Source organism: Vipera berus, assembly GCF_964194415.1.
Source record: "Vipera berus genome assembly, chromosome: 2".
Taxonomy (NCBI): Eukaryota; Metazoa; Chordata; class Lepidosauria; order Squamata; family Viperidae; genus Vipera; species Vipera berus.
This window is the reverse complement of record NC_138203.1, coordinates 234,398,110-234,423,182: the sequence shown is the minus strand read 5'-3', so window position 1 is coordinate 234,423,182 and position 25,073 is coordinate 234,398,110. Positions and strand designations below refer to the sequence as shown.

The window sequence follows — 25,073 nt, the reverse complement described above, 5'->3', positions numbered from 1 at the left end:
GCATGCTGACTGGAGAATTCTGAAAGTCAAAGTCAATACATCCTAAAAGTCACTGAGGTTGATAAACACACACCAGGGAGAAGGCTGCCATTCCCACCCTCACCCTCCCAAAAAATCTTTTAATCAAACAATTATGACTGATTATTTCACAGTTATATATAGCCATGAAAGGCCCTCTTTGTATGAATATTGGTATCTACTCTATGATGTGAAAGAGGGAAACAGGAAATAATATCAGAATCAAACTACAATTCTTCTCAAGCAAAGGTCACATATTCCATATTATATAATTTGTGTAATGGAAAAGAATAAAAGTATTGTGACTTTCTGGTCAAATTATGTGTCCATGATAGAAACCAGAGTAACTAATTAGATGTGATAAATTTACCTTAGTGGCATGTTGTTATGATAATCTGCATTTGTGGTTCTGGCTGCTCTCCAATAGAAGAGTCTGAAGAACTGAAGAAGATAATAATTCAGGAGTATCTGAATGGGTACATAGCATTAAGCTTTTATTGCCTATAGTGTAACACCTTCATTCTCCACAACACAAGTATGCTCTTTCATACTGCACAGTAGCTTTCATTACTGTATTCACCTTTGTGACTTGGATGTATTCACTCTCCCAACAGTAAGTAAACATCATTAGCTTGGCCCATTCAGAGGTGGTTAAGACTTTTAGTACTCTCTTCATGAAAAAGAAATAAATTCATGGCCATCGAAAGTAGCAGTGGTGAGAAATAAAATGCAGAATGTCAGTTTCAATTCCTTTCTTTCTTTTTTGTACCTCTTGTCCTTTTGATTTTAGCTGTACTATACTAGGAGTGCAATATTTCATCTGTTACAGTAATACAAGGAGATAACCATCAAATCAAGTTGACTTTGGCTACCAATCTTATTTTCTCCTTGTTTTTTTTTTAATAATTCTAGAGCCAAATCGAAACAGGTTCTTGAGAGAAATATAATTTGCTAAAACACCTGGAAATGCATTTGGTTTAGAGCAGGAATGTACTTATCCTTCTGTAATGGTTATGGATATAATAGTTTAAATGATTTAAATATTTAACTTGTTTCAGATGGGAAATTCTTTCAGTCCAAAGAATCAACAAAAATAAATTGTGAAAAAGCAAATAGAAATTTATCCCCAAGGCATCTTTCTGAAATAAATTTGCTAATGATCCCTATTTAAATAGTAAGCATCTCAGTAGATGTGGATTATATATCCACAATATATACCACGGCAATGTGTCACTGGGCAAAAAATGGTACATCATTTAAGGACTCCTTTAAAAGGGAGCTTTTAGACATTTCCTAGAAATTTCTTCGTTTTTCATTGGTGAGATGGGTCATCCAAGTATCCTGGAAGAGTTAGATGAACTGAGGTTCTTTGTACAGGTACTCCTCAACATACAACCATTAATTTAGTGACTGTTCTAAGTTACAATGGCACTGAAAAAAGTGACTGATGACCAGTCCTCACACGTGTGACTGCCACAACATCCCCATGGTCACATGATCAAAATTCAGGCACTTGGCAATTGGTATGTACTTTTATGATGGTTGCAACATCCCAGCAATTTGTTTCCTTTCCAGTCAGCTTCTGACAGGCAAAGCCAAATTGGGGGGGGGGACCCAATTCACTTATCAGCTTCGTGATTCATGTAACTGCAGTGATTTGCTTGATATCCATGGCAAAAAAGATTGGAAAAATCAGGCAAAACTCATTGAATGATGGCTTTGCTTAGCAACAGAAATTCTGATCCGAATTGTGATCATAAGTTGATGAATACCTGTATGGAATTTTGACAGCTTGATTGTTACTTCAGGAGGATCCCCATTTAAAGCAGCCAACTGGCATAGATTTACTGGAGGCCATTTTGCTTATAAATTGAGAGAAAAATCTCAATCTTACAGCTTCTTGCTGGTTATATAGTGCTATAAAAATGCACCAGCAAGGGGGAAAAATGAATGACTGTAGCTTCAAAGATGAGTTCTACACACACACACACACACACACACACACACACACACTCACACACACAAACACGGTTACCAGATGCAAGTGTTTGTTTTTGGGGGAAAAGTTTGCTAGAGAGGAAGAAGGAAATAGACTCAGAGAAAAAAAAACTTAATTTCATCTGTGTTTCACAGACAGCATTCAGTGCCAAAACAAATTTCAACTAAGGCCAAGTTCAGAAATATATCAGATTCCACCCTGCTAATACAACGGATACTCCAAGAGAAGTATCAATACAACTGTTAGAATATATAAATACACAAGGTTCCCAAAATGTGTAATTGTTCTAGCATTAGAAAGTATACAAAGCTATTTCAGGTCCCAGGCTTGTTAGACTGGGGATATAGGACAAAGCAAATCAGATCCTAGAGCCCAATTACAAATGCGCTGACTTAATTTAGGGGTGAGAATACGCTTGTCCCAGCACAATACTTGCCACTTACTGTTGGCTCATGAGGAGATAAGAAATAGACATTCAACAAGACCAACCTAACACACAACCTGAAAAAAGTCTGCAAGAAAAGGTCCCTCTATTTTTCTGCCTTGAGCCTTACCAGGAAAGGCTGCATAACATCGCCTCATGCCACAATCCAAATGCATCATGGACAGCTAGAAAATAAGATCAGCATCACAGCAATGGGAACAGAAGAACCGTAAAAATAACCATAGAAATTTCTCTTCTCTCTGATTACAAAGATACAAAAATGTATAAAACCCTTCCCGCACCCAGATCTTGCAGCCACCCCCACCCTGTCATGTTTGCACAGAGTACAGAAAAATGGTTTTGGAAAGGAAGATTTCAGTTGGTCCAGTTTGGAGATGCTATTAATGGTGAGTTTTGCCCATGGTGTGGTAGCTTCCCTTTTTCCCATTAGGGTGTCCCTTTGAATGGGGAGAGGGGTGCTGTGGCACCCAGACACCTTTCTTCCGCAGTCAGGTGAATGCATCATGCTGATTCCCATCCCACCAAATTCTCTACCACCGAATGCTGGAGGAGAGCATAGTTGGTCTTGGCTTCCACAAAGCCTCCTTCTTTCTTTCTTGTAGGCCTTCTGAGGGATCCTGGTCCTCTGCTGGAAGTGCCTGGTCCTGTAGTGCCTCTCGGTTCTTCTCACAGCAGCTGGGCCCCTCAGGAATGACCTTCACTTCTTGTTAATCTTCTCAGGGGGAAAAACAAAAGGCATAACTGAGATAGCCACATCTCTTGAGGAAGTAAAAAAGCAAAACAAAAAACCAACAACACTGCATCCCAGAATTGGCTGTACTGATTAATAAGGATGCAGAAATACCCCTCCTCGCCCCCAAATCCAACCTGGTGACAAACACGGTGGGAAGATAAATCAACAGAACTAAAGAAGAATTAAATAAGCATGCTTTTGTGAACATAACCCTATGCCACTAATTCTTCTCCAAACCACATCTCAAAATAAGATAAAAGAATTACATTTTGTGCATTGTCAATGTGGCGTGAACTACAGTCGGATGGGCTGAAATGCACAATAGCCTCATACAGTGTGGAACATAAGCTGAACACCCAGGAATGGCCAGAGAGTTTTCTTATCTTTTGGTCAAATGGAAGGACAGCCTCTCTTCAATCACATGTACTTTTCCATCAGGAGGAAGAGGCAGGTTCTGGGTCCTTTCTGCCAAGGACTGTTGCCTAGCAGGATCAAGGAAGAAGGACTTTTCTACTATGGCATTTCCTCCCCCCCCCTCCAGAAAATCATCCCCCAAAACATCCAATTGGCCCCAGCCTTGCTGACTTTCCACAAGCTCTGAAAATTGGTTTTGCCATCAGGCATGGAGATCTGAGAGTAAGAGAGATAAATTTGGTTGTATTATTGGTTATGCATAGATATTAGAATAACTCAGCTATGAATTTTGCTGCATGGTTTCTATTGTGTTTCAATCATTAGTTTTACATTATTTTGGTGTTTTGTATTGTTTTTTTAATTCTTTCTGAACTCTCCAGAGCCGTATATTGGAGACGGGCAGCTATCGTACCATAATTGGGATCAGAACTGTGATTGTTAAATGCATACATACATATATATAATTTTTTGTCATTCATATTTCATTCTGTCCCTCCTTTTGCATCCTTTCTTTAATGAATCTATTCTACCATTTCTTTGATATTACTGTAACTCTTGTCCTGCAGCCAATTGTCCCATGGCAAGTTGACCTTGGTGAGTTGTCTGTGGCAAGTTGGCTGCGGTGAGCTGGCTGCGGCAAATGGTCATGGACCCCTGCCAGTTTGCATATGCTTTGTCCGGGACAACAAGATGGCAAAGCTGAGCTGGGGCAGTGGGACACAGTGGCAGTGGGTCAAAAGGGCATAGATGGGAGGGGAGGTAGGTTGGGGGGAGTTGTGGCCCCCCTGTGGACATACGAATAGGCAGGTTGCCAAGTACCCACATTTTGATTGGACATATGGGCACTACAATGGCTTAACTTTGGGCACAAGTTGTAATTCCCTTTATTCAGGACTGTCACAACCTAGTTGCTGAATGAATGGTTGTAAGTAGAGGACTACCTGCAAACTGAATGAATGAATAAATAAATGAGCAAGTATTTGAGCTGCTTTTAATTAATTTAAAACCAAAAAGACCCATAAAGAGGTAAGTCTGAGAATTCTCCCAGGGCATTTTAAGATTCTAAGGATGAATAATCCATTTTAATGTACCAGTGAGATTTACTATTATTGTGTAAGATAAGCATGCAAGCATATTTCTAATATTTGTTGCCAACTTCTTTTGGCCTAGCTGTGCTACAGCTCCACTAGTCTGAGGGCATTTAAAAACGTGGCTACAGATCTACACAGGAAGTGAATTGAGGCTTTATGGATCACCCAGTGGCATTATTGAGCATCTGCCATTGTGTCAGGTCACAAAGCCTTGCAGTCAAAGCAAGAAGAAACCAGGAGCTGACATGATAGAAAGTGCTCAGCAGCAAGATAGACAGATTGGGATTTAGGGATCCACGTGGAGATGAAGGAACATTTAGCAATGTCCCAACTATGTATCCCCTGAAGGGGTCTCTAGGAATTGTAGTTAGTGGTGCTGGAGTTTAGCATTTCACTAATTATAATTTCCAATATACTTCGGAAGAAGCTATGACAGATATAGTGACAAATAAACAGTTGACATTTATATTGTTGTTTGGTGGTGACGGCAGATCGAAATTTCCCACCGGCAGGTAAGATGAGTCATTTCTTGGTTTCTTTGCTTTTGTTTTCTCACATTCTGTTTATGTCTTTTGATAAACATTGGCCAAATTATCATTTTCTGAAGGAACCTCAAAGGGAAACTTGGGAGTACCATGCACACTTCTCTTCTTATCTCTCCCCAGGATGATCTTTAAACGATATTATATTATGATGTAGCATTATTCTAGTACGTTCTGGAGGGAGTAATTAGATTGCATCCATCAAGTAGAACACTAAAGAAGTAATGGCAGCAAACAAACAAACAACAAAAAAGCAGTGCTGCTATGCACTCCTTTGCATAATTTTGCAGCAAGCATCTGAGGAACCATCTCACTCCCCAATGGGACTCGTCCACCTCACACCAGTGAAAGAGGCCTGCTATGGACCCCATGGACTGAGGAGTTCCATTGGACAGGGTCAATGAGAAGAGCCTTTTCTGCTGTGATCCCGACCTTGTGGAATACTCTATCACCAGAGGTGAGAATTGCTCCCACTCTTTTGACCTTCTAAAATATTAAAATCAATTAAAACTTGATTTTGCTGGTTGGCTTGGGGCCCCAAAGGCAGTGCTTGCTACTGAAGGGGATTTTCGGGCTAAGAAGACCTCATGCCTGTACTATCCATCTCTTGGTTTCAAAAATCTAAATTGCTTTTATTTATTTATTTTTTATGATGTGTAAGCTGCTCAGAGTTGCCTTATCAAGGAGATGGGCAGCATATAAATTTAATAAATACATAAACAAATTTATTAAATCTTGAGCTGAAAGCTTTTACTGCAAGAACTTTCGGTCGATCCTGGTATGTGTTAGGCCTCAGGCCAGTTCAGGTGATGAACATCCCCAATTATGATTGGCATACTGTACTCAGGACAAAGTGAGAACTATGATAAACCAAAGACTCCTTGAAATGCAATTACTTTTGCAAGTCCTTCAACCTGAAATTAAGCTTCCTCAGTGTGTTTTTTCCCCCCTTCAATCAGAAAGTTTTAAATTTCTAAACATACTCCTTTTGTGTGGGTAGTCAGTAGAGGGGAAACACTTACTCAGAATCTGGCGACAGCTCGGAAATACTGTGGGAGGTTGCAGACCGAGGTGGCGAAGCGCATGGCATGGAAGGTGTAGAAGATCCCTGTGCCACAGAAGGGGTGGGGGTAGTCTGTGGGCCTGAGGGAGTACTGGATGACTGCACTGACGACAAAGCTGAAGAGTTAAAAGAGGCTAAGATGGAAGAAAGGATGTCTAATTGTTCTGTGGAAGGGTGACGGCTAGGGATTGCTTCTAGATTTTCTCTAGAAGACGGTCTTCTGGAGAGAAGTTCAAGATTTTCTCTAGATGGCTGCTGCCTAGAAAGAGGCTCGATGTTTTCCCAAGGAGTCTGCCTGCCAGGCACTATGTCGAGATGCTCTCTTGAAGTGTGCCTACCTGGTATTAGTTGGTCCTTTAAAGGTTGCCCTCTAAAAAGCAGATCCAACCGTTCTTGAGAAGTTTCTCGGGCTGGCAAGGTGTCCATTTGATCTCTAGAGGCCTGCCTAAGAGGCATTGTATTAAGCCATTCTCTAGAGATTTCTCTTACTGCCCCACCGCAGTCTAACTGTTCTCGTGACCCAAATCTACAGGTTAAAGAATCCAGATGGTCTCTAGATGTCTGCCTTCTGGGTAAAGTGTTCCTGTGATCTCTTGGATCACGTTCAGTAGCTATTTCACCTACTTTTTCTCTAGACCCATGCCTGCTGGGTATGCTTGCAAGGTGTTCTCTAGATCCATGTTGATCGAGGATTGTGTCCAGGTGATCCCTTGACCCAGGCCTGTTCATAATGGCATCCAATTGCTCCCGAGACCTGTGCCTGCTTGCCATATTTTCTAGGCATTCTCCAGAGATGTTTCGGCTCAGTTGATCTCTGGACATCTGCCTTCTCATCAGCAGGTCAAGCTGCTCCCGGGACGAGTAACGACTTGCTGGTTGTGAGAGGCTGCCTGTTCCTGAATAGATTCTGCCATAAGAAGCAGCTGGGACCGCCCTGTGACCCAAGGTGGAGGTTTTGTACCAGGAAAGATCATTGGTCATTCTGCCCACAGATGACAGGCCTTGCAAAGCTGGAGGGTACTGGAGGCGATTCTTCAGGATGCCTACATAACAGAGTAGAAACAAGTGAGAAGTCTAAGGCCCTCTCCTCTTGGAATTATCTCCAGTTTTGTTTTTTGTTTTTGTAATGATGTGATACACATCCCTGCAACAACTCTTTCTCTCCCATTTCTGTAACAGCACTCTTTTTTTCTTCTTTTTCTCCTTATTCAACTTTAGACTGAAATGCTTATATGTTTTTCACTGATTTATACCACCTCCCCCCCTCCTCTTCCTCCTCCTCTCTCTGCTTTGCCCAATCGTTGACACCACTGTCAGTCCCAATCACTTTTTCTGACTCTTGATGTCAGGCTCATCCTTGTTTGGAATAGTTGCCTTCTACCAAGCAGTCTGGTTCTTTCGTCTATTCAAACCTTTCTTTAATACCTCCTGCTTTAACAGCATTTTTTCCAAAATGATTCAACCCGGTGTCTATTCCTTTGCTTCTCTTCCTTAAAAAAAAACAAAGGTGAGGAAGGAGGAAGGGAAAGGAAAGGAAAGGATTCCTTGAGCATTTTACTCTGCTAGTCGTTGCTGACTATAGGGGGTGGCGCTCATCTCTGATTGCAGGTGAAAGGGGAAAAATGATAAATCCACCCTGATTTCTTTCTGCTACCTGATCAATAAAGGACTATTACTGTTTGGCTTTAATATCTCAATAAGCACAAAACCATTCATTCGGCCATTTTACATGCAAAAACATGTTTTTTTAAAATCAGAGCAAAACATTTATTAGAGAAGGAAGGAAGGAAGGAAGGAAGGAAGGAAGGAAGGAAGGAAGGAAGGAAGGAAGGAAGGAAGGAAGGAAGGAAGGAGCATGATGTTTCAGATTCTACATTCTAGCAACTTGACATAAGAAATTTAAGGAAGCAAGACAAAGGAAAAAAATCTTGGTGCCTATTTCCATATCTGAGAAAATGTTGCTCTGGAGGTCCAATCTATAAGAAAGCATGCTTTTCACAATGATGCATTTCAGAATTAAAGCTCATATAGCAACTGGTGACCTTATCGATTTCTACCGTTGCATGTACTTTCCCTTCCATATAAGTAAACTGATGTGCCATTGGATCTGAAGGACTGGTGGAGTGCCAACTGTTCTCCGTCTACGGGCCTCTGAGAAGGGGGATATCTGAGCATTATTCGGCAAGACCCCAAGGCATTACAGATAGTCCTTATTTAGTGACTGCTTTGTTTATTGGCCACTGTTTATTTATGACAGTGATGAAAAAGTAACTTTCCAACCAATCCTCACATTTATGACCTTCACAGTTCTTTAAAGGAAAGCTGAAATAAGATTATAAGTATAGTCATGGTTTTACTTAGCAACAATTTTGGTTAATGACTGAATTGTCGATTCCAACTGTGGTCACTAAATGAGGATTACCTCCTATAACACGGAAATCTTTCTGTTATATGAATGCTGTTTTCAGTCACTCCTTCTGCATACGTACGCTCCAAGTGAAGCAATCACTCCAAATACGGAGAAACAAAACTCTGTGGAGTCTCTTGTGCCAGAGTTCTGAACATATTCACCTGCACATTGTTATATGCTACCAAATGTAAATAAACAATGGTGTTCCAAAACAATTGTTTTGGGAAGCACCACTTCCATGCCGGGATGGGTGGGATCCTGGGTTTGCTGTCTTGTTTTCCTAGGTCTGGCTGTGTTTCCTGGGTGCCAGGGAAGAGCCTGGAGTTATGTTCTTTTCAACTTCCACCTGAGTGGTCTTATGCCACTTATGGTATTTGCTGTGACAGGGGCATGTGTCTTCTCTCCTGTTGCTTTTCTTCCTTTGTTTGGTTTTGCAGGATACTTTCTTCTCACCGACCTTCTTGGCAGGGAGATTGGTTAGAGGCTATTAGCTTGAAGGGATAGCCAGGCTGAAACAGATAGTAGGACTAGGGTGGGCGTCAATGAAGCTGATGAGTATACAACTTGTGGGAAACAGATGATTGTTGGAAGAGAGGGAAACATCAGGGACAAGCACCTCAAGAGGGAAGCTTGTAAATTTTGATGTGAATCATGACTTGGAGTCCTGGCCATTTATCATTTCCTCCCTTTCCTCCCTCCCTCCTCATTGCTGCCTGCCCCATGAATGGGGGAAAGGCTGCTGATGTCATGAAACCTTGTCAGTGTCTATCTGATCAAATGGCTCATGGGATATCATGCATTGCCTGGAGAAATTGACTGGGGGTTCTGTATTCCAAGAATAGTAACTTGTTACTCTGTTTATGAATGACAGATAGTTATTATCGAGCTGTAATTGTGTAGACAGGTTCCTTATTCACACATTTGCAGCCAGCACACCTGCAGTGAGGGTTACTGGCTTCAAAATGACAGGCATGGTCAGGTGACTGAATGGCCACTCCTTTTTACCTGTGAGGGACTGTCATTTGTTGCTGCAGATGCTCCAAGATTTTCCCTACTACTCCCTCCTATTTTATTCCCTAAAATAATCCTGCAAACAGCCATGTAAAATAGGTTAGTCTAAGAGAGAATAACCCCAAATTAATTCTAGGCTGATTGTGCTTTAAGTCATCTCACCTTTTCTCTGCCGTTGGGTCTGAGTGAAAGAGTTCTCATCCCCACTGGTTAAAGCCAAGTCTGGCTGGTTATTGTTGGCTGTATCCTTATTAACATCAAATCCAAGCTTCCTCTCTGAGCCCCATTTCTGGAGAGAACAGGGGTGTACCTCACATTCTCCCAGTGCTGGCCAATAGGACATCAGATCATTACCATCAACATCTAGGGAAGAACATTGCAGATGTACAGAGGGAGAGCACAGGATATCTCATAAATTAATATAACATTTTGCCACAGTATACTCTCATTCTTGACGGTTAGCTGATCAATTTGTTTCCAATGGGAGGAGTGAAGTGACTAGGACCATGGCATACTAGCATATTATGCTTCAGAATTACCAGTTGCCCAACTGTATATTTCACGCTTATACTACAAATAATATACTGGACATCTTGAGATGATCACAAATTTTCTGAAAACTTCTATAAAGTCTTTATGAATTGGAAGGGACCTTCTATATGCAGAGGAGCCATACATGAATCAAGTTTATTTGAATACATAATTATATTTTACTTTACAATAAAATGGAATCGTCCTCATTTCAAAAAGATCCATTTGTGAAAAATAAAATTATTTTTGAACCTTGACCTTCCTACTCTGACGTTAGCTAAGCTAGCATGTTGTGTCAACCCAGCCCCTGACCATCCTGAGCCCTACTCCCTCCCACCCCCAATTCCTCATGACTCAGCATTTTCTCAGAGTCCTGGGACTTGCCTTTGTGTGCATTGTTGCTAGGATTGGTGAGGAGCCTCTCACTGTGGGCTGCCCTTTTGAACGGCCGCTGGAATCTGCCCCGGAGATGCACATTTTCCTCACTCTCTGAAGAGGGAATTGAGAGGCTGCGTTCTTCATCTAGGGAGAGGTCACTGTCTGAATCGGAGTCTTGGTCTGGATAAGATAGGGAATATTTGAAGAGGAGGAAGAAGAGTAAGGAAGAACAGCTTCCCAGGATATGAATCACCCAAAAGTTAAATAGCTTGCAAAACTGAAAGGGTGGGTTGATCTTACAATCTACATTATAATCCACATTCAAAATCACAAAGCATGTCATCAGTCACAATGACCAGTCTCCTGCCAAGTCAGTGTGCCAACAAGAAAGACCCGGTAAGGCATAAAGCTGTCCTTCCTTAGGGAAACCTTTGGATACTCACAGTTTTTGTATCAGAAATATTTGATAGATGGCATCAGAGATATTTCATCTCAAACTGGGACCTCTGCTTTAGATCCAGGAGCAGAAACCTCTCTTTTATACCCATTAGAAGCTACCCTTACCTGGACCCGCATCACGATGGAACATGGCTACGTCAAGGTCAGTGGGGCCAGCATGGTTGAGCAAATTGTGATCCAGAGCCGAGCCTTGATGTGCTATCATGTTGTCTCTGAAACTCAGAACACAGAACATATGTAGATCCACTGAGAGCTGGCAAAACCCAAACTCTCAGGCACTTTTGAGTAGTTTCAGAGCCTGTATCTGTTCTAAACCACAGAAAACTGCTGTATGTTAGATAAATGTTGTTGAAAGCCAGCAACTACCAATCCATCAGAACAGGGAAGGCTGGTGTGAGTAAGTAACGATAACCTTACCTCTGCTGCATAACAGCAAAGGAGGATGATATGTAGCACACCACCAATGACTCTGTTGTTCTTTATGGATTGGCACTGCAATGCATCACCTGTTGGTGACTTGCTCCCTTCTTCCTCCTGAACTCTCATCCTGCCCCTCCTGGGTAGGGTGGCAGTAGGCAGACAAATAAGCCATACTTTAAGTATATATGTATCATGTTTCAATGTATGTTATAAAAACACTGGGCATATCATGATACGACACATACAAATCCGATTAGTAGAACAATGGTATCCTCGTCAATTTCAAAATAACCGTGAGTAAAAAGATTTTCAGCACCTGATTCAATTTTAATAATACTCATGTGTTTTCTTTCGGGAGAGAGGGCTTTCCAAAGAAAGGGTTCTTTCCCTGAATGATGTCAAGTAAAAGGCAAAGAATGGCTGTACGTACCGGCAAGCCAGGATACTCAGAACATCCCATCCCTTAACATCGGGGACAAGTTACTACCCCCTGTTGATAGGGCCCGCAACCTGGGTGTCCTCCTAGACTCGCAGCTCTCCCTGGAAGATCACATAGGAGCTGTGACCAAGGGGGCCTTCTCCCGGGTTCGACTAGTTCGCCAACTACGGCCTTATCTGGACCTGGATGCCTTACGTACAGTCACCCATGCCCTTGTGACCTCTCGCCTAGACTACTGTAACGCTCTCTACATGGGGCTGCCCTTGAGATCCACTCGGAAGCTTCAACTGGTGCAAAGTGCAGCGGCACGGACACTCTTGGGAGCCTCCCGATACTCCCATATCACACCTCTCCTCCGTGCGCTGCACTGGCTTCCGGCTGCCTTCCGTGTGAAGTTCAAGGTGCTAACAATGACATACAAAGCCCTACATGGCATGGGTCCGGACTACCTACGGGAGCACCTTCTGCCAATGTCAGCACCCCACCGTCCTGTGCGCTCCCACAGAGAGGGCCTCCTCAGGGTGCCACCGCTCAAGGAATGTCGGCTGGTGGCCCCCAGGGGGAGGGCATTCTCAGTGGGTGCGTCAGCCCTCTGGAACTGCTTGCCAACCGAAATCCGGATGGCCCCTGACCTCCGCACCTTCCGGCGCGACTTAAAAACTTACCTGTTCCAGCAGTCCGGCCTGGCCTGATAGCTCTAATTGGGGTCCCAGTTTGTTTTTTACTATTGTTTTTCACTATTGTTCAATCTGTATACCTACCTTACTCTGTACACCGCCCCGAGTCCCTCGGGAGAAGGGCGGTTTATAAAAACAAATAAATAAAATAAATAAATAAATAAATAAATAAATAAATAAATAAATAAAACAAATAATTTGCAGAGCCAAATTCTCCAAATTAGTGGTTAGAAAGATCTATATAGGGGATGGTAAGGCATTCTCCTGCATTCCAATCCTAAATTGTTTAGGGACTCATAGGTAAATATCAAATATGCAAACCTGACATATTTGTAAAAATGGATTATAGATGTGGTGATTGATTTAAAAGGGGATTTGACATAATCATGGCCACAAAGCTACCTATGGTTACATAAGAGTAAATTGGCATGTTACCTTCAGGGGCTACCTGACCTTTTGTATAAATTGATGAGAAAAAACAGCAGGAAAAGGCTGCCACAGTGCTTATTAGTTTCCAAAGCCATCTGGCTGGTTAGTGTGGGAAATGAGATGATTCAGATAAGCTCATGTTTATTATATTTTAAAGAGTGAAAATATATGTGAATGGAGTGGTGGTGAACTTTTTTTAAAGCTATTGGGTTAGAATCAGAAGGTTTACTTCGTTGTACAATTCGTCTCCTTCTGTCAATATACATTCTCTATACCCACTAGGCCTCAGTGAAACTCTAGCTGAGCATATATTGGGGAACGGAGGGAAGAACAATCAATGGGGCTCATAATGTTGAGATTGGTACACTATTACCTAATTGGCTTTCAAGCCCCTGCTCACATGCAGAACGCAACATGTAAGGTCCAGGACTCTGCTATGGACTCTTACTAGTAAAGGTAAAGGTAAAGGTTCCCCCGCACATGCGTGCTAGTCGTTTCTGACTCTAGGGGCCGGTGCTCATCTCCGTTTCAAAGCCGAAGAGCCAGCGCTTGTCCGAGGACGTCTCCGTGGTCATGTGGCCGGCGTGACTAGATGCCAAAGGCGCACGGAACGCTGTTACCTTCCCACCGTAGTGGTCCCTATTTTTCTAGTTGCATTTGTACGTGCTTTTGAACTGCTAGGTTGGCAGAAGCTGGGATGAGTAACAGTACTCACTCTGCTACGTGGCAGTCGGGATTCGACCCACCAAACTGCCGACCTTCTGATCAACAAGCTCAGCTTCCTAACCCACTGAGCCACCGCGTCCCTATTGGACCCTTACTAAGCCACAGACAATTTTCCTTAGATCAATTTATTTATTTACTTATTAAAACGTACCCCACCTTTCCATATGAAAACAAAACAAAACACGCCAGAGCATGTATTCAGATATGCCATGGAGAAGCTTCCTACCTGAGGTAGCCCCGCTGGCTAGAATGAGTACGGCCTGAGCGCACACTGCTAACAGACGAGATTGTGGAGGCTCCCAGGGTGATACGAATGAGACCACTCTCCTCAAATAGTGCTGTGTTGTTGTAAGCATTATGGCCCTGGCATGGAAAAAAAAGGGCAACAAGAGGGAATCTATCTGACTGTCTGTACATCAAGATGACAAACCGTCTTGAGGACCAGCCTCAGCAGTAGGAAGAAGGCCCGAGTCACTCAAGAATATCAAAGCACTGGCCTATAGCCATCAAGTAAATAAATAGAACAAAGAATAATCAAGTGAATAAATAAAGCACTACTTCAGGACTCTTAAGGGGAAAGGTCTGTTTGAATGGGGACAATTAGAACGAATGAATCCTCTTTTTATCTCCTCCCAGTCCATACCTGGCCACTTCTGGGGGCTTCTTCACCTTTCTTGGCCAGGCAGGCCCCTTTCCAGGCTTCCAGGAACTCCTTGTTCAGTGCGCAGAATAGAATCAGTGTTGCCAAACCCTGCGGAGAAAAAGAGACGACCACTCTGGAACACGGGAGATACTTCCAGGCAGTAGCCTCCTCCGGGTCTGTAAACAAGCATGCTTCTCCCCACCTCTAAATATATTTCTTTGGGTTGGAAAAGATTCAGGAAATACATGAGAGAAAAAGACATGGGTTTTTTTTTGTAAGTTAGATACCAATCACCCTAAACTACTAACTTAAAGCCTCCAGGTCAAATTGCCTATATCACCAGGGGCAGGGCCATGTATACTCATGGCAATCCTTCTCCAGAGTCTCAGACCAGAATTAAAACTTAGCCCAGCCTTCCAGCCAATACATTCACGAGATACTTAGGTGTGCTAACAGAACTGATCATCTACTGTAGCAACCTAGTATATGGATGTGACACTCAGAATGCTTCCTCCCTGTATATAGCCCACATAGAGAAATAAGAAAAGTGTAACCCTCCAAGGGTTGTTGAACTCAATGCTCAGCAGCCAAAGGTGAGCCTGGCCACTGGTGAGAAATCCTGAAATTTGTCATTAGGCAATTTCTATAGGGCGTCTTCCCATTCCCGTGTTTAAGCTGTGTTATTCTTAAATTGTGTAGCCAAAAGAAATGTAATAATTTATTTTCCACCAGAGGGAGAAATTGGCTTATTTATGAACAATAGACCAGGAAAAAAAAATCAGAAGCATCCTTATCTGTGTCCCTAGCACTCAGTAGAGCCAAAGAAAGCCCTAGTGAATTAGCAAGTGAACAGTACTGAAAAAAATAGGAAGCTGATTACCATCAAGTAACTTAATGTCAATTAAGTGTTTACCCTAATAAAAGCATAAAATGCATGCTAAAACAATAAAGTAAATACAAAAAACAAATACAACCAATAAAAGCGCAATAGAAATGCAGATAGGTGCAAATGATGGCATGCCTTGATCCCCAAATGTCCTCTGAAATATTTTGGTTTTGACTAATTTCTGGAATGTCAATAAAGAGGGTGCTAATCTAGTTTCAAGAGGGAATGTATTCAGCATATGGGGACTGCACCTACAAAACATTGTCTCATTTACCTCAGGAAACTGGAAGATTTTTCTGGGGTTCATGTAAGAGGTTAGGACAGGGGTGTCAAACTGCCGGCCCACGGGCCGGAGCATCACAGAGAAACTGCGCCCATCCCATTTTCGGCAATGGGAAAAAGTTCCAATACGTCGCGTGACGTCATGTGACGTCGCGAGTTTGACGTGCCTGGGTTAGGGTTATATAAGTCACTTCTATGAGGAGAGAGGGGTCCTGCAAGTAGCCAGGTGCCAAACCATATAGGGTTTTATAGATTAAACTCAGCACTTTGAGCTTCACCAGAAATATACTGGCAACTAATGCAGTGACTCTACAGTACAGTACAGGTAATCCTCGACTTATGAGCACAATTGAGCCTAAAATTTCTATTGTTAAGTGAGACATTTGTATCCAGGTATCACACCAGATTCTGCCAATGAAGAGTCGACATTAAGGGAATTGAGCAATTTTATCAGCAGAGTACAGTCACAGTGACTTGGCTGCAGCTTTTTCCAGCCATCCTTCCGTAATAGGGAATGGGCAACCTTAAACAAGGCCACTGGATGCAATCCACTGATGCCATAAAAATGGAGAGGTGGCTGCATTTTTCCTTTCCTATTGCCGCAGTGCAGCTTCAAGCATGAATTCATGCCCACATTCAGTCAAATTCACTCTTCATTTCTCCCCCCACTGGCTTCTGCCATCTCATCTCTTAGAGATTCTCCATTATGACTCTTAATTTTTTAAAAAAGATATATAGATTTTATTCTTTCCTTTCCTTCCTCTTCACTTGATCCTTAATTGCTCTTTCTAATGATAATTAAATATTGTATATCCAGCAATTTTGTTTCCAGTTGATAGACTATCATCCTTCATCACTCCATTTGCTATGTGTGTGTGTGTGTGTGTGTGTGTGTGTGTGTGTGTGTGTTGCACTCCTTGCTATCTTCTGCAAAAATTCAGCTCAGTTTGCAAATTGGTTATATCTGTACATCATTAGCACATAAAAATGGAGCAATCAACCTAGCTCAGCACAGAAGACTATCCATGAAAACATGCCGGAAGATTTGCAGACACAGTTCCTTGGATCCAGAAATATTTCAATATCTTTATCATAAGTGAAGGAGACCTATTTCCCAGAGGGCAGCTTCAAGGTTTGTCTGGAGAATTGCTGAGGATCAGCTAGCTCTGCAGGATAGCAGCCAGCAGACACCTTCCCCTCTGACTGCTGCATAGTTTTCCCTTAACTATCAACCTAGTTCAGAGAGTTACCTGAAGACTGCAGAGGATAGTGTAGAGGTAGTGGAAAGCCAGGACACTGTTGTTGATAGCCAAGAGACCAAAGAGCCAAGCAGTGCTAATAACTAGAAGTAGAACGAAGGAGCTTCGCATCGTCATGCTGGAGGCAGATAGAGAGAAAGAACCACCCAGAGAGGCAGACATGGAAGTTAGAATATGTGGTTAAACTACACGTCGAGACCTTGTTGCAGAAAGATCAGTAGCGTTAGATTACTGGTCATAGTTCAGACACGGACCCAGAAAGCACTCCAGGAAATGGCCCCAACATACATGGCTCAAGCAATAAGCGAGCAATGATAAGACTTACAGTTCCTGCCTTCAACAACACCATTTTTGAAGAGGCAGAGGACATCGGGAAGACTGGAAAGGAGAATATCTCAAGACGGACAGTAGGCAAAGAGTTTTTATTTTTAATTAGAAGAGAAAAAAACACTTATGGAGAAGGTGAACATTGATGAACAAAGGCTGGCAACGAAGGAAAGGTAAGCCGCAGAGCAAGTTTTTGCCTCAGCAGTTCATCGCAATTAGTTAATACTCACAGCACAGCTTTCTTCTTGGCTTCCTTTTGTCCTGGTGAGCACAGCAACTTTGCCACCAGAAGAAACATAACTCCATTCATCTGGAAACAAACTCAGTGGTTAAAAACAGTAGCTTTGGCACTAAGCAAAACAGATTGCTCACAACTTTAGCCTCCCTATTCCATTCTCCTCCACACACACCTGCCTTGGAAGGATAACTATTTTGGTACAGCGAACACGACCAGGCCCTGAATACAAGCCTTCTGTGTGCACTAACTCCTTTCTAGAATTGGGATAGATTCCAAAAAGTGCAAAAACCACAACAGATGAGTCCCCCAGCCCCTCCAAAAGATTCATTAATGCTAACCTTCAGGAGAAGGATGAGAGAGTTGCTAAAAGGAAAATAAAGACACAGTGGTAGGAAGTAGAAAAGAGAGCATGGTGTAAAAGTCCAGATAGTCATGGCAGTAAAAGGAAGTATGGGGATGACAAATTTGGGAGTAGATATGCTGAGAAAGGAAAAGAAAGGGCTTCAATCTAGCATCCTGGCTAAGCAACTCGACACCTGCATGGCTCTAACTATTCAGGAGTTTTGCAGAACAGATTACTATAGATCAATCATGAGAAGTGCTTACCAGAATGACAAGAGCCATGGGCCCTGCAAAACTCCAGATCAGTTTGTCGTGGATGGAAATCCAGCAGAAATCTGGGTTCCCATAGCCTTCTGGATCCAAACCAACTGATAATCCTGACAAAAAAGAAAAGATGAATTCTATAGCACAATTTCCATGCCCCTGATTGAGGTATGTTGCATATCCCTATGGGAATGCTGCTCTTTTTTTCATCCTTGGGTTTTCTTGGTTCTGATGAAGAAGAAGCTGGAATGTTGCAAGCAGAACTATCCACAAGTCTTACTTAAGATTTCATTTATCTGCATAGATACTGAGAATCTTTATCTGTGAATTTGTTCCTAATCACCTCATAAAAGTAAACTGGATCTTTTTGGAAGTTGAGCATACAATAAAGAGTCTTGGAATATTTTAAGGACTGGCAATCAATACAATGTAATTTGGGAATTAAGGATTATATGAAGTTTTCCCCAAATTTGGATGGCTTTCCAGCTGCAACAACTCTCTCTCTCTCTCTCTCTCTCACACACACACACACACGCACACACACACACACACACAAACACACATACACACTACAACTGATGTCATCTTCAACCGACTATACTGGCTAGGAGGACAATTATTATTATTATTATTAATAATGATGATGATGATGATGGTGGAAGGGACCTTGGAGGTCATCTAGTCTAAGCCCCTGCCCAGGCAGGAAACCCTATACCATTTCAGACAAATGGTTGTCCAATTTTTTCTTAAAGACCTCCAGTGTTGGAGAATTCACAGCTTCTGGAGGCAAGTTGTTCCACTGATTAATTGTTCTAACTGTCAGGAAATTTCTCCTTAGTTCTGGGTTGCTTCTCTCTTTGGTTAGTTTCCATCCATTGCTTAGGAGGGTAGCCCAATATATCTTGACAGCAGAAGTGGGGTGGGAGACCATAGCTTTACACACTACACAAGTTTAACTTATCGACTTCAGGGCCTATACTGCCTTTCTGAATCAACCTTTTCCAATCCAGTGTTGGGACTGTAGCTACCAATTTTCCAGAATAGAATTTTGAGGATTACTGGATGACCTGTGGCCCATGGTTCACTGTTTCAGAAATATTTCCTTACCAGATTTCTCAAAACCCTCAACAATGGCAGAGCTTCTAATGCACTTGAAAAGTTCTTAAAAATTCAGTTGAAAGTAAGCCCGTATATAGCACAGTCATTGTATAGCACAGTCATTGACCATAGGAAATATTTTATGACATTTTGTATTAAGTCATAAAATGCTTTACCATAATATGTCATAAAATATTTTATAAAATATGCCACATTTCAATTCCACAGGAGTCATGGGTCCTGGATTTTGCATACATTCTGTATGTTAATCCTTTTGAGGTATCTTGGTTAAAAAAGATTTGCCCTGCGGTGCTCCTTATCACCAAGGTAAAGGTTACAGACACAAGAGCTTTAGTAGCATATAGATCTATGGAGTGTGCTAGAGAAAACTGTTTTGTTTTAAGCACATCTGTACTTACCAGTGATTATGGCAGGGACCCCCCAGCCAATGGCATAATAGAACCTCATAGCTCCATAGTTAATGTTGCGAGCTTCAGTCTGCATGCGGTAAATATGAAGGCCTTGCACAAAGAGCCAAGCAAAAGTAGAGAGAAAGAAGTAGTGCAACAGGATAGCGATCACAGTGCAGAGGAACTGGAAAAGTAAAATCAACATTATACAAATAAGTCCTTTAAACATTATGCTTCTAGATCAGAGGTCCCCACCTTTTGGGCACCAGGGACCGGTTCTGTGGAGAAAGGTTTTTCTAGAGACCAGAAAGTACGTGGTTTTGTTATGCTGCCTGCATCCCACAGATGGGGCTTTGCTTGTTTGTGCAGACCGGTTGCTGGCATGCTGTGGCCCGGTACTGGTCCATGGACTGGGGGTTGGGGACCCATTCTAGATGACTAGTTTGTTCTGGAATTAATATTGCAAAACACTTTTCTTAAATTCTCCTTTGAGTTCAGGGAGTCTGTCAGATTGCAGTGCCATATTCCCTCTGATCTAAATTGTTTCATTAACGTGATTACCCACTGGTGCACAGAGTGTGATGTTTGGTACTGACATCTACAGAGGAGAATCAGGAGCAAGAGTCATTTCTGGTGAGTGGGCAAGTATATAAATTTGATAAAATAATAAACAAGTTAAATGATCAGATGTGTATCATGAGTTATATCTTTGTGTCAAACATCAAACTGCAAGTACATAATCACAACATTATGTATGATGTCACCATGAACATCATTTTTTTGGCATCATCATAGTGGCAGAGACTGCTGGATCCTGAATGAGGACTTCAAAATAGCAGATAAATTGAATATCTAATAAGATGATATCCACAATCTGGAATTGTGTTGACAGATTTAGGTAGATATTTCAATATATGAGCCATTTGGTTAACTAGCACAAGTGTCAGTCCAGTCCCTAACTCACTAATTTTGTAACGCCTTTCCTTCTTCTTAAACCTACTCTTTTCCATTCATAGAAGCTCCCATTTGCTTCCTAATATGTTGCCCCCAGGGCTCTTGTTTCTCTTCTTTGTTCTATCTCACCTGATTTTCAGTAAGATTGATACCGAAGAGGAACAGCAACTCAGAGAAGAAGAGAGTGACAGAAATATTGCAATGGATGCCCCGGGTATTAGACTTGAGACCTTTCAGGCATATCAGAAAGAAGAAGGTCAGAAGCAGACACAGAAGAGAAAGAGATGTCAAGGAATAAGTCACAATGGCCAGTGTCTCCAAGTCACCTTCCAGTTGCTGTAAGGAAAAAACCAAACACAAGAGAATAAGTCAGGTAGCTTGTTGGCATCATAGATGGCCACTACACCAACATCTTAAAATCATTATTCCATCACAATGAAGAAAACATTCCATCAAACCCACTGAAAATGGAGCTTTGTATTAAAATATAAAGCTTCTTTCAAGTCAAGTTTGACTATGGTAAGTTTGTGGACACCTCTAGGTTGTTTTCTTGGCAATGATATACCAGTGGTTTGTCACTGTCTTCTCACAGGGGTGTCTTTTCAACTTCTCAGTCTAGCTTTTAATCTTGTTGTTCCCTGGAAGCTTCCCACCCCCAGACTAACTAGGTTTAACCAGTTCAGGGAAAGGCTCTAGAAAAGGCCAGACAGATGCTGCCACCCACCGAGGCATAAATCCATATATATTTTGTTTAAAGTATTTCTGTCCCTAATTTCTGCAAACTCATAACAACTCTTCAAATGAAAAAATACACATGTATCACATAGAATGATAAATGGTGGTGGATGCAGCAAGCAGAACAAAAGTCTCAGTTATGATCTTTCTAAGAAATGAACTAGACATGACAGAGTATGCATTGCATACTCAGATGTATGTCATATTTATGAATGACAAACAAAATATATAGTCAAGACAGATCAGAACACACTCACATACACACACACAGACATTTCAAAAGAAGAAAACCAGGAGAAAGTATAATTCCAGATTTAAATATTGATAAAATAATTTGGGCAAGTGTGCTAACAGTTCTCTTATTTCTCCTCATAATGATAAAGGAAAGTTGCTAGCATGGGGTTTGTTTTCACACTTACGTACATCTTCCTTAAAATTATTTTTGAAGCTGTCACCTATCTATGTCCTTTTATAGCCCTGTTCTTTTAGGACCATGTAAGATACAGCATGACATTTATATATAAAGTGGACACACAAAATTCTGATGTTATAACCAAAAGTGAAAATTGTGAACAGATAGTAATGATCTTAAACAGTAAATGCTGTTAAAGGGTCTTTTCTCCCAATCCTGTAATAATATAAGATGTAAACAGGTTGGGGTGAAAAAATGGTTCGATATTACATGGTAAGAGGAAGAAGTTACACATCCTCTCATCCTTCACAGTAAATTTAGTTCAATCAGCAAGCGCACGAGGGACCAAATATATTCTATGAATACAGGCAGACCTCGACATACAACCACAACCGAGACCAGAATTATTGTTGTTAAGCAAGACAGTTGTTAAGTAGGTTGTGCTCAATTTTATTATCTTTTGCCATGATTGTTAAGTGAATCATTGCAATGTTAAATGAATCATGAGGTCATTAAGAGAATCAGGCTTCTTCCTTTGGTTGCTTGTTGTGAGCCAGTTGGAAAGGTCACAAATTGTAATCATAGGACTCTGGATGCTGCAGCTGTCATAAATACATGCAAAATGCCTGCATTTTGATCAAGTGGCAGGTGGGGGTGTTGCAACAGTTGTAAGTTTGAGGACCTATTGTAGTCACTTTTTTCAGCACCATTGTAACTTTGAATGGTTGCTAAATGAATGGTTGTAAATCGAGGTGTACTTGTACTCTGCCGTGGCATTTTCTTCACTGACTTTTTCACCCCTATAAAATACTTTTTTCACTTGCTGCTAAAGAGCAGATGCTCGTTGCTGAAGAAACCTAGTTACCTCTCGGTGGGAGCTATCCATCAGCACCCCAAAAGTACCAAATTGGGAGCAATGGCAGCGGACATGAGTGGTATTTCGGTACACAAGTTCACAATCCCGTGCTGTCCAGAAGCCAGTGGGCTCAATCCTGCAGTTACAAAGAAATCCATAAAAATATAGGCTTCAAAGGAAAGATTGTTAATATTTTATTTTTTTTTCTTAAGAGACAAGCATACACCACAGTACAGAGACTGTGATGAATGTAAGACAGTGACTGTATTTATGCCAGTCGTGGTTCTCATTATCACAGGTTAAGTCAGTGTTTCTCAGCCTTAGCAACCAGGCAGACCTCAGTTGGCTGGGGAATGCTGGGAGCTGAGTTGAAGCCTCTGGCAGCAGGTGCCTGAATTTGATTAATTTCGTTCTCCACAGAGTGGATTTCACAGGTGAGACCAAAGAGAACCAATAATCTTGCCACTATCTTATCTTAATTCACTCCAAACCTGTAGTCCACAGGAGACAAAATTCCAAAACACACCTTGAAAAAGACAAAAGAAAACAAATCTATCTCCCTTTCTGTTGATAAGTAATTGTTATTACGCTGATTGAAATAAAACTCAATTTTCAACGTAATTCATTATGTTAATTAATGAGTCTGAAATCTGTATAGATATTTTCATCTGCATTCCAAATCAGTGGTATAACGTTGCATTACTTCACTTGTTTAAATCTAGAAGCCAATAACTTGTTAGAATTCCCTTCCTTTTCCCAATATTGTTTCCAATTTCAGTGCAATACAAATTGTTTTAGAAGCTCAAATTAGATCAAAGTTCTACATCAGTCTGGAAATAGATGAAATACATAAAGTGATTATAATTTCTCATTATGAGCTTAGGCCTTCTATAATTTTGTCCCTATATATTTGACCTGGTAATTTGTATTCCTTAATTATCAGTCTCTATTTCTATTTTATATACTGTACATCTCATTTTTAGCTTCTTGTCTTGTTGAGGAGCTTGTTCTTCAAAAAAAAAATAGTTTCCCCCTTTTTAACTTCTGGGCATCATCTATGCCTGTGTTTTTAGTACTGTGTTTTTTAGGATGTCCTATCCCTCTTCAGTTTGTCCGTCTTTAAGGATTTCAAGCTTTTATATACTGACTAGCTTTTACCTATTAAAATCTCCCTTCTTGAAGTCCAAGATCCAAGTTGATTTCTCTCAGCCTTTTCTCCCCATGTCATCTAGAATCACGCATTCACTTTCCCCCAAGGTGCCTTATGACATCTTGAATTCACTGTCCAATTCCTGCTGGGGGAGAAACAGGTCCAGGACAGGTGATCCCTTTGTTTTTTCTTGCACTAATCATGGACAGTGGTATCACTTGTGTTTCTGACTCCTTTTAGAGACAATAAAACTCCCTTTTATGAGACAGAGATTCTATCAAAATGCTTTTATATTCTTGAAAATCTTTTCCATTTCAGTATCTTCCCAACAGTTTTCAAATTGTTGTTTGGTAGCAGAAGTCTTAAGTCTTTATATAATTAAGTATGAAAATAAAAAAGCTGGTGCTTAATAAATGTTGAATCAGTACATCACACTAGCCTGAATTCCAGAAATATTTCCCATTGTTTTTGTTTCTTCAACTGCTAATAGTTTTCTTGCCAGATACCCACTATTGCTGTGTAGTACCTTTGGAAAATATTTCAACTGTTCCTCGTGGAATTGCCTCATCTTCTGCCTGTAGCAAACTTGTGTAGTAAATTACCTCACTGGTATTTTATTTTATCTCCTTTTGTTCTTATCCAAGGGTGTTCAACAAGATTTCAATATTCAGTATTGACCAGTAATTTTTCACACACACACACACACACACACACACACACACACAAACATATATATATATATATATATATATATATATATATATATATATATATATATATATATATATATATATATATATATATATATATATATATATATATATATATATATATATATATATATATATATATATATATGAAGGGACGTGGTGGCTCAGTGGGTTAGGACGCTGAACTTGTCGATCGGAAGGTCGGCAGTTTGGCAGGTCGAATCCCGAGTGCCGCGTAGCAGAGTGAGCGCCTGTTACTCGTCCCAGCTTCTGCCCACCTAGCAGTTCGAAAGCATGTAAAAATGCAAGTAGAAAAATAGGGACCACTACGGTGGGAAGGTAACAGCGTTCCGTGCGCCTTTGGCGTCTAGTCATGCCGGCCACATGACCACGGAGACGTCCTCGGACAAGCGCTGGCTCTTCGGCTTTGAAACGGAGATGAGCACCGGCCCCTAGAGTTGGAAACGACTAGCACGCATGTGCGGGGGAACCTTTACCTTTACCTTTATATATATATAGTATCTTGATCTACCATGCCCTCCCACCTCATCTTGGGTCTACTTCTTTTGAACAGATAATATTCTCTATTAGTTACAATTCCAAGTAGTAACATAATTACCATTAAGTTTTTATGATATCTATATGGACCAAAATTGTTACTCCATGTTGGGATTTCCAGCTCCTTATTAGTACTCTGTACAGACTCTGGAAATCAGAAACGA

The 25,073-nt window shown here is 41.2% G+C and overlaps 1 protein-coding gene across 1 annotated transcript in view; it reads right to left on the bottom strand.

Moving 5' to 3' along the window:
* Positions 1-2,112: 2,112 nt before the first annotated feature.
* The window catches only part of CELSR3 (cadherin EGF LAG seven-pass G-type receptor 3), a gene marked incomplete at its 5' end in the record, with an annotated part of 103,329 nt that continues 80,368 nt past the window's right edge, over positions 2,113-25,073 (bottom strand). The window contains 13 exons of the mRNA XM_081319071.1: positions 2,113-3,177; positions 6,265-7,348; positions 9,889-10,089; positions 10,642-10,815; positions 11,200-11,306; positions 14,012-14,148; positions 14,429-14,536; positions 16,847-16,973; positions 17,413-17,492; positions 18,027-18,139; positions 19,544-19,718; positions 20,618-20,824; positions 22,501-22,627. Of these exons, the coding sequence (XP_081175197.1) occupies positions 3,147-3,177; positions 6,265-7,348; positions 9,889-10,089; positions 10,642-10,815; positions 11,200-11,306; positions 14,012-14,148; positions 14,429-14,536; positions 16,847-16,973; positions 17,413-17,492; positions 18,027-18,139; positions 19,544-19,718; positions 20,618-20,824; positions 22,501-22,627 (2,671 nt within the window). The 3' untranslated portion in view covers positions 2,113-3,146. The remainder of the gene's footprint in view (positions 3,178-6,264; positions 7,349-9,888; positions 10,090-10,641; positions 10,816-11,199; positions 11,307-14,011; positions 14,149-14,428; positions 14,537-16,846; positions 16,974-17,412; positions 17,493-18,026; positions 18,140-19,543; positions 19,719-20,617; positions 20,825-22,500; positions 22,628-25,073) is intronic.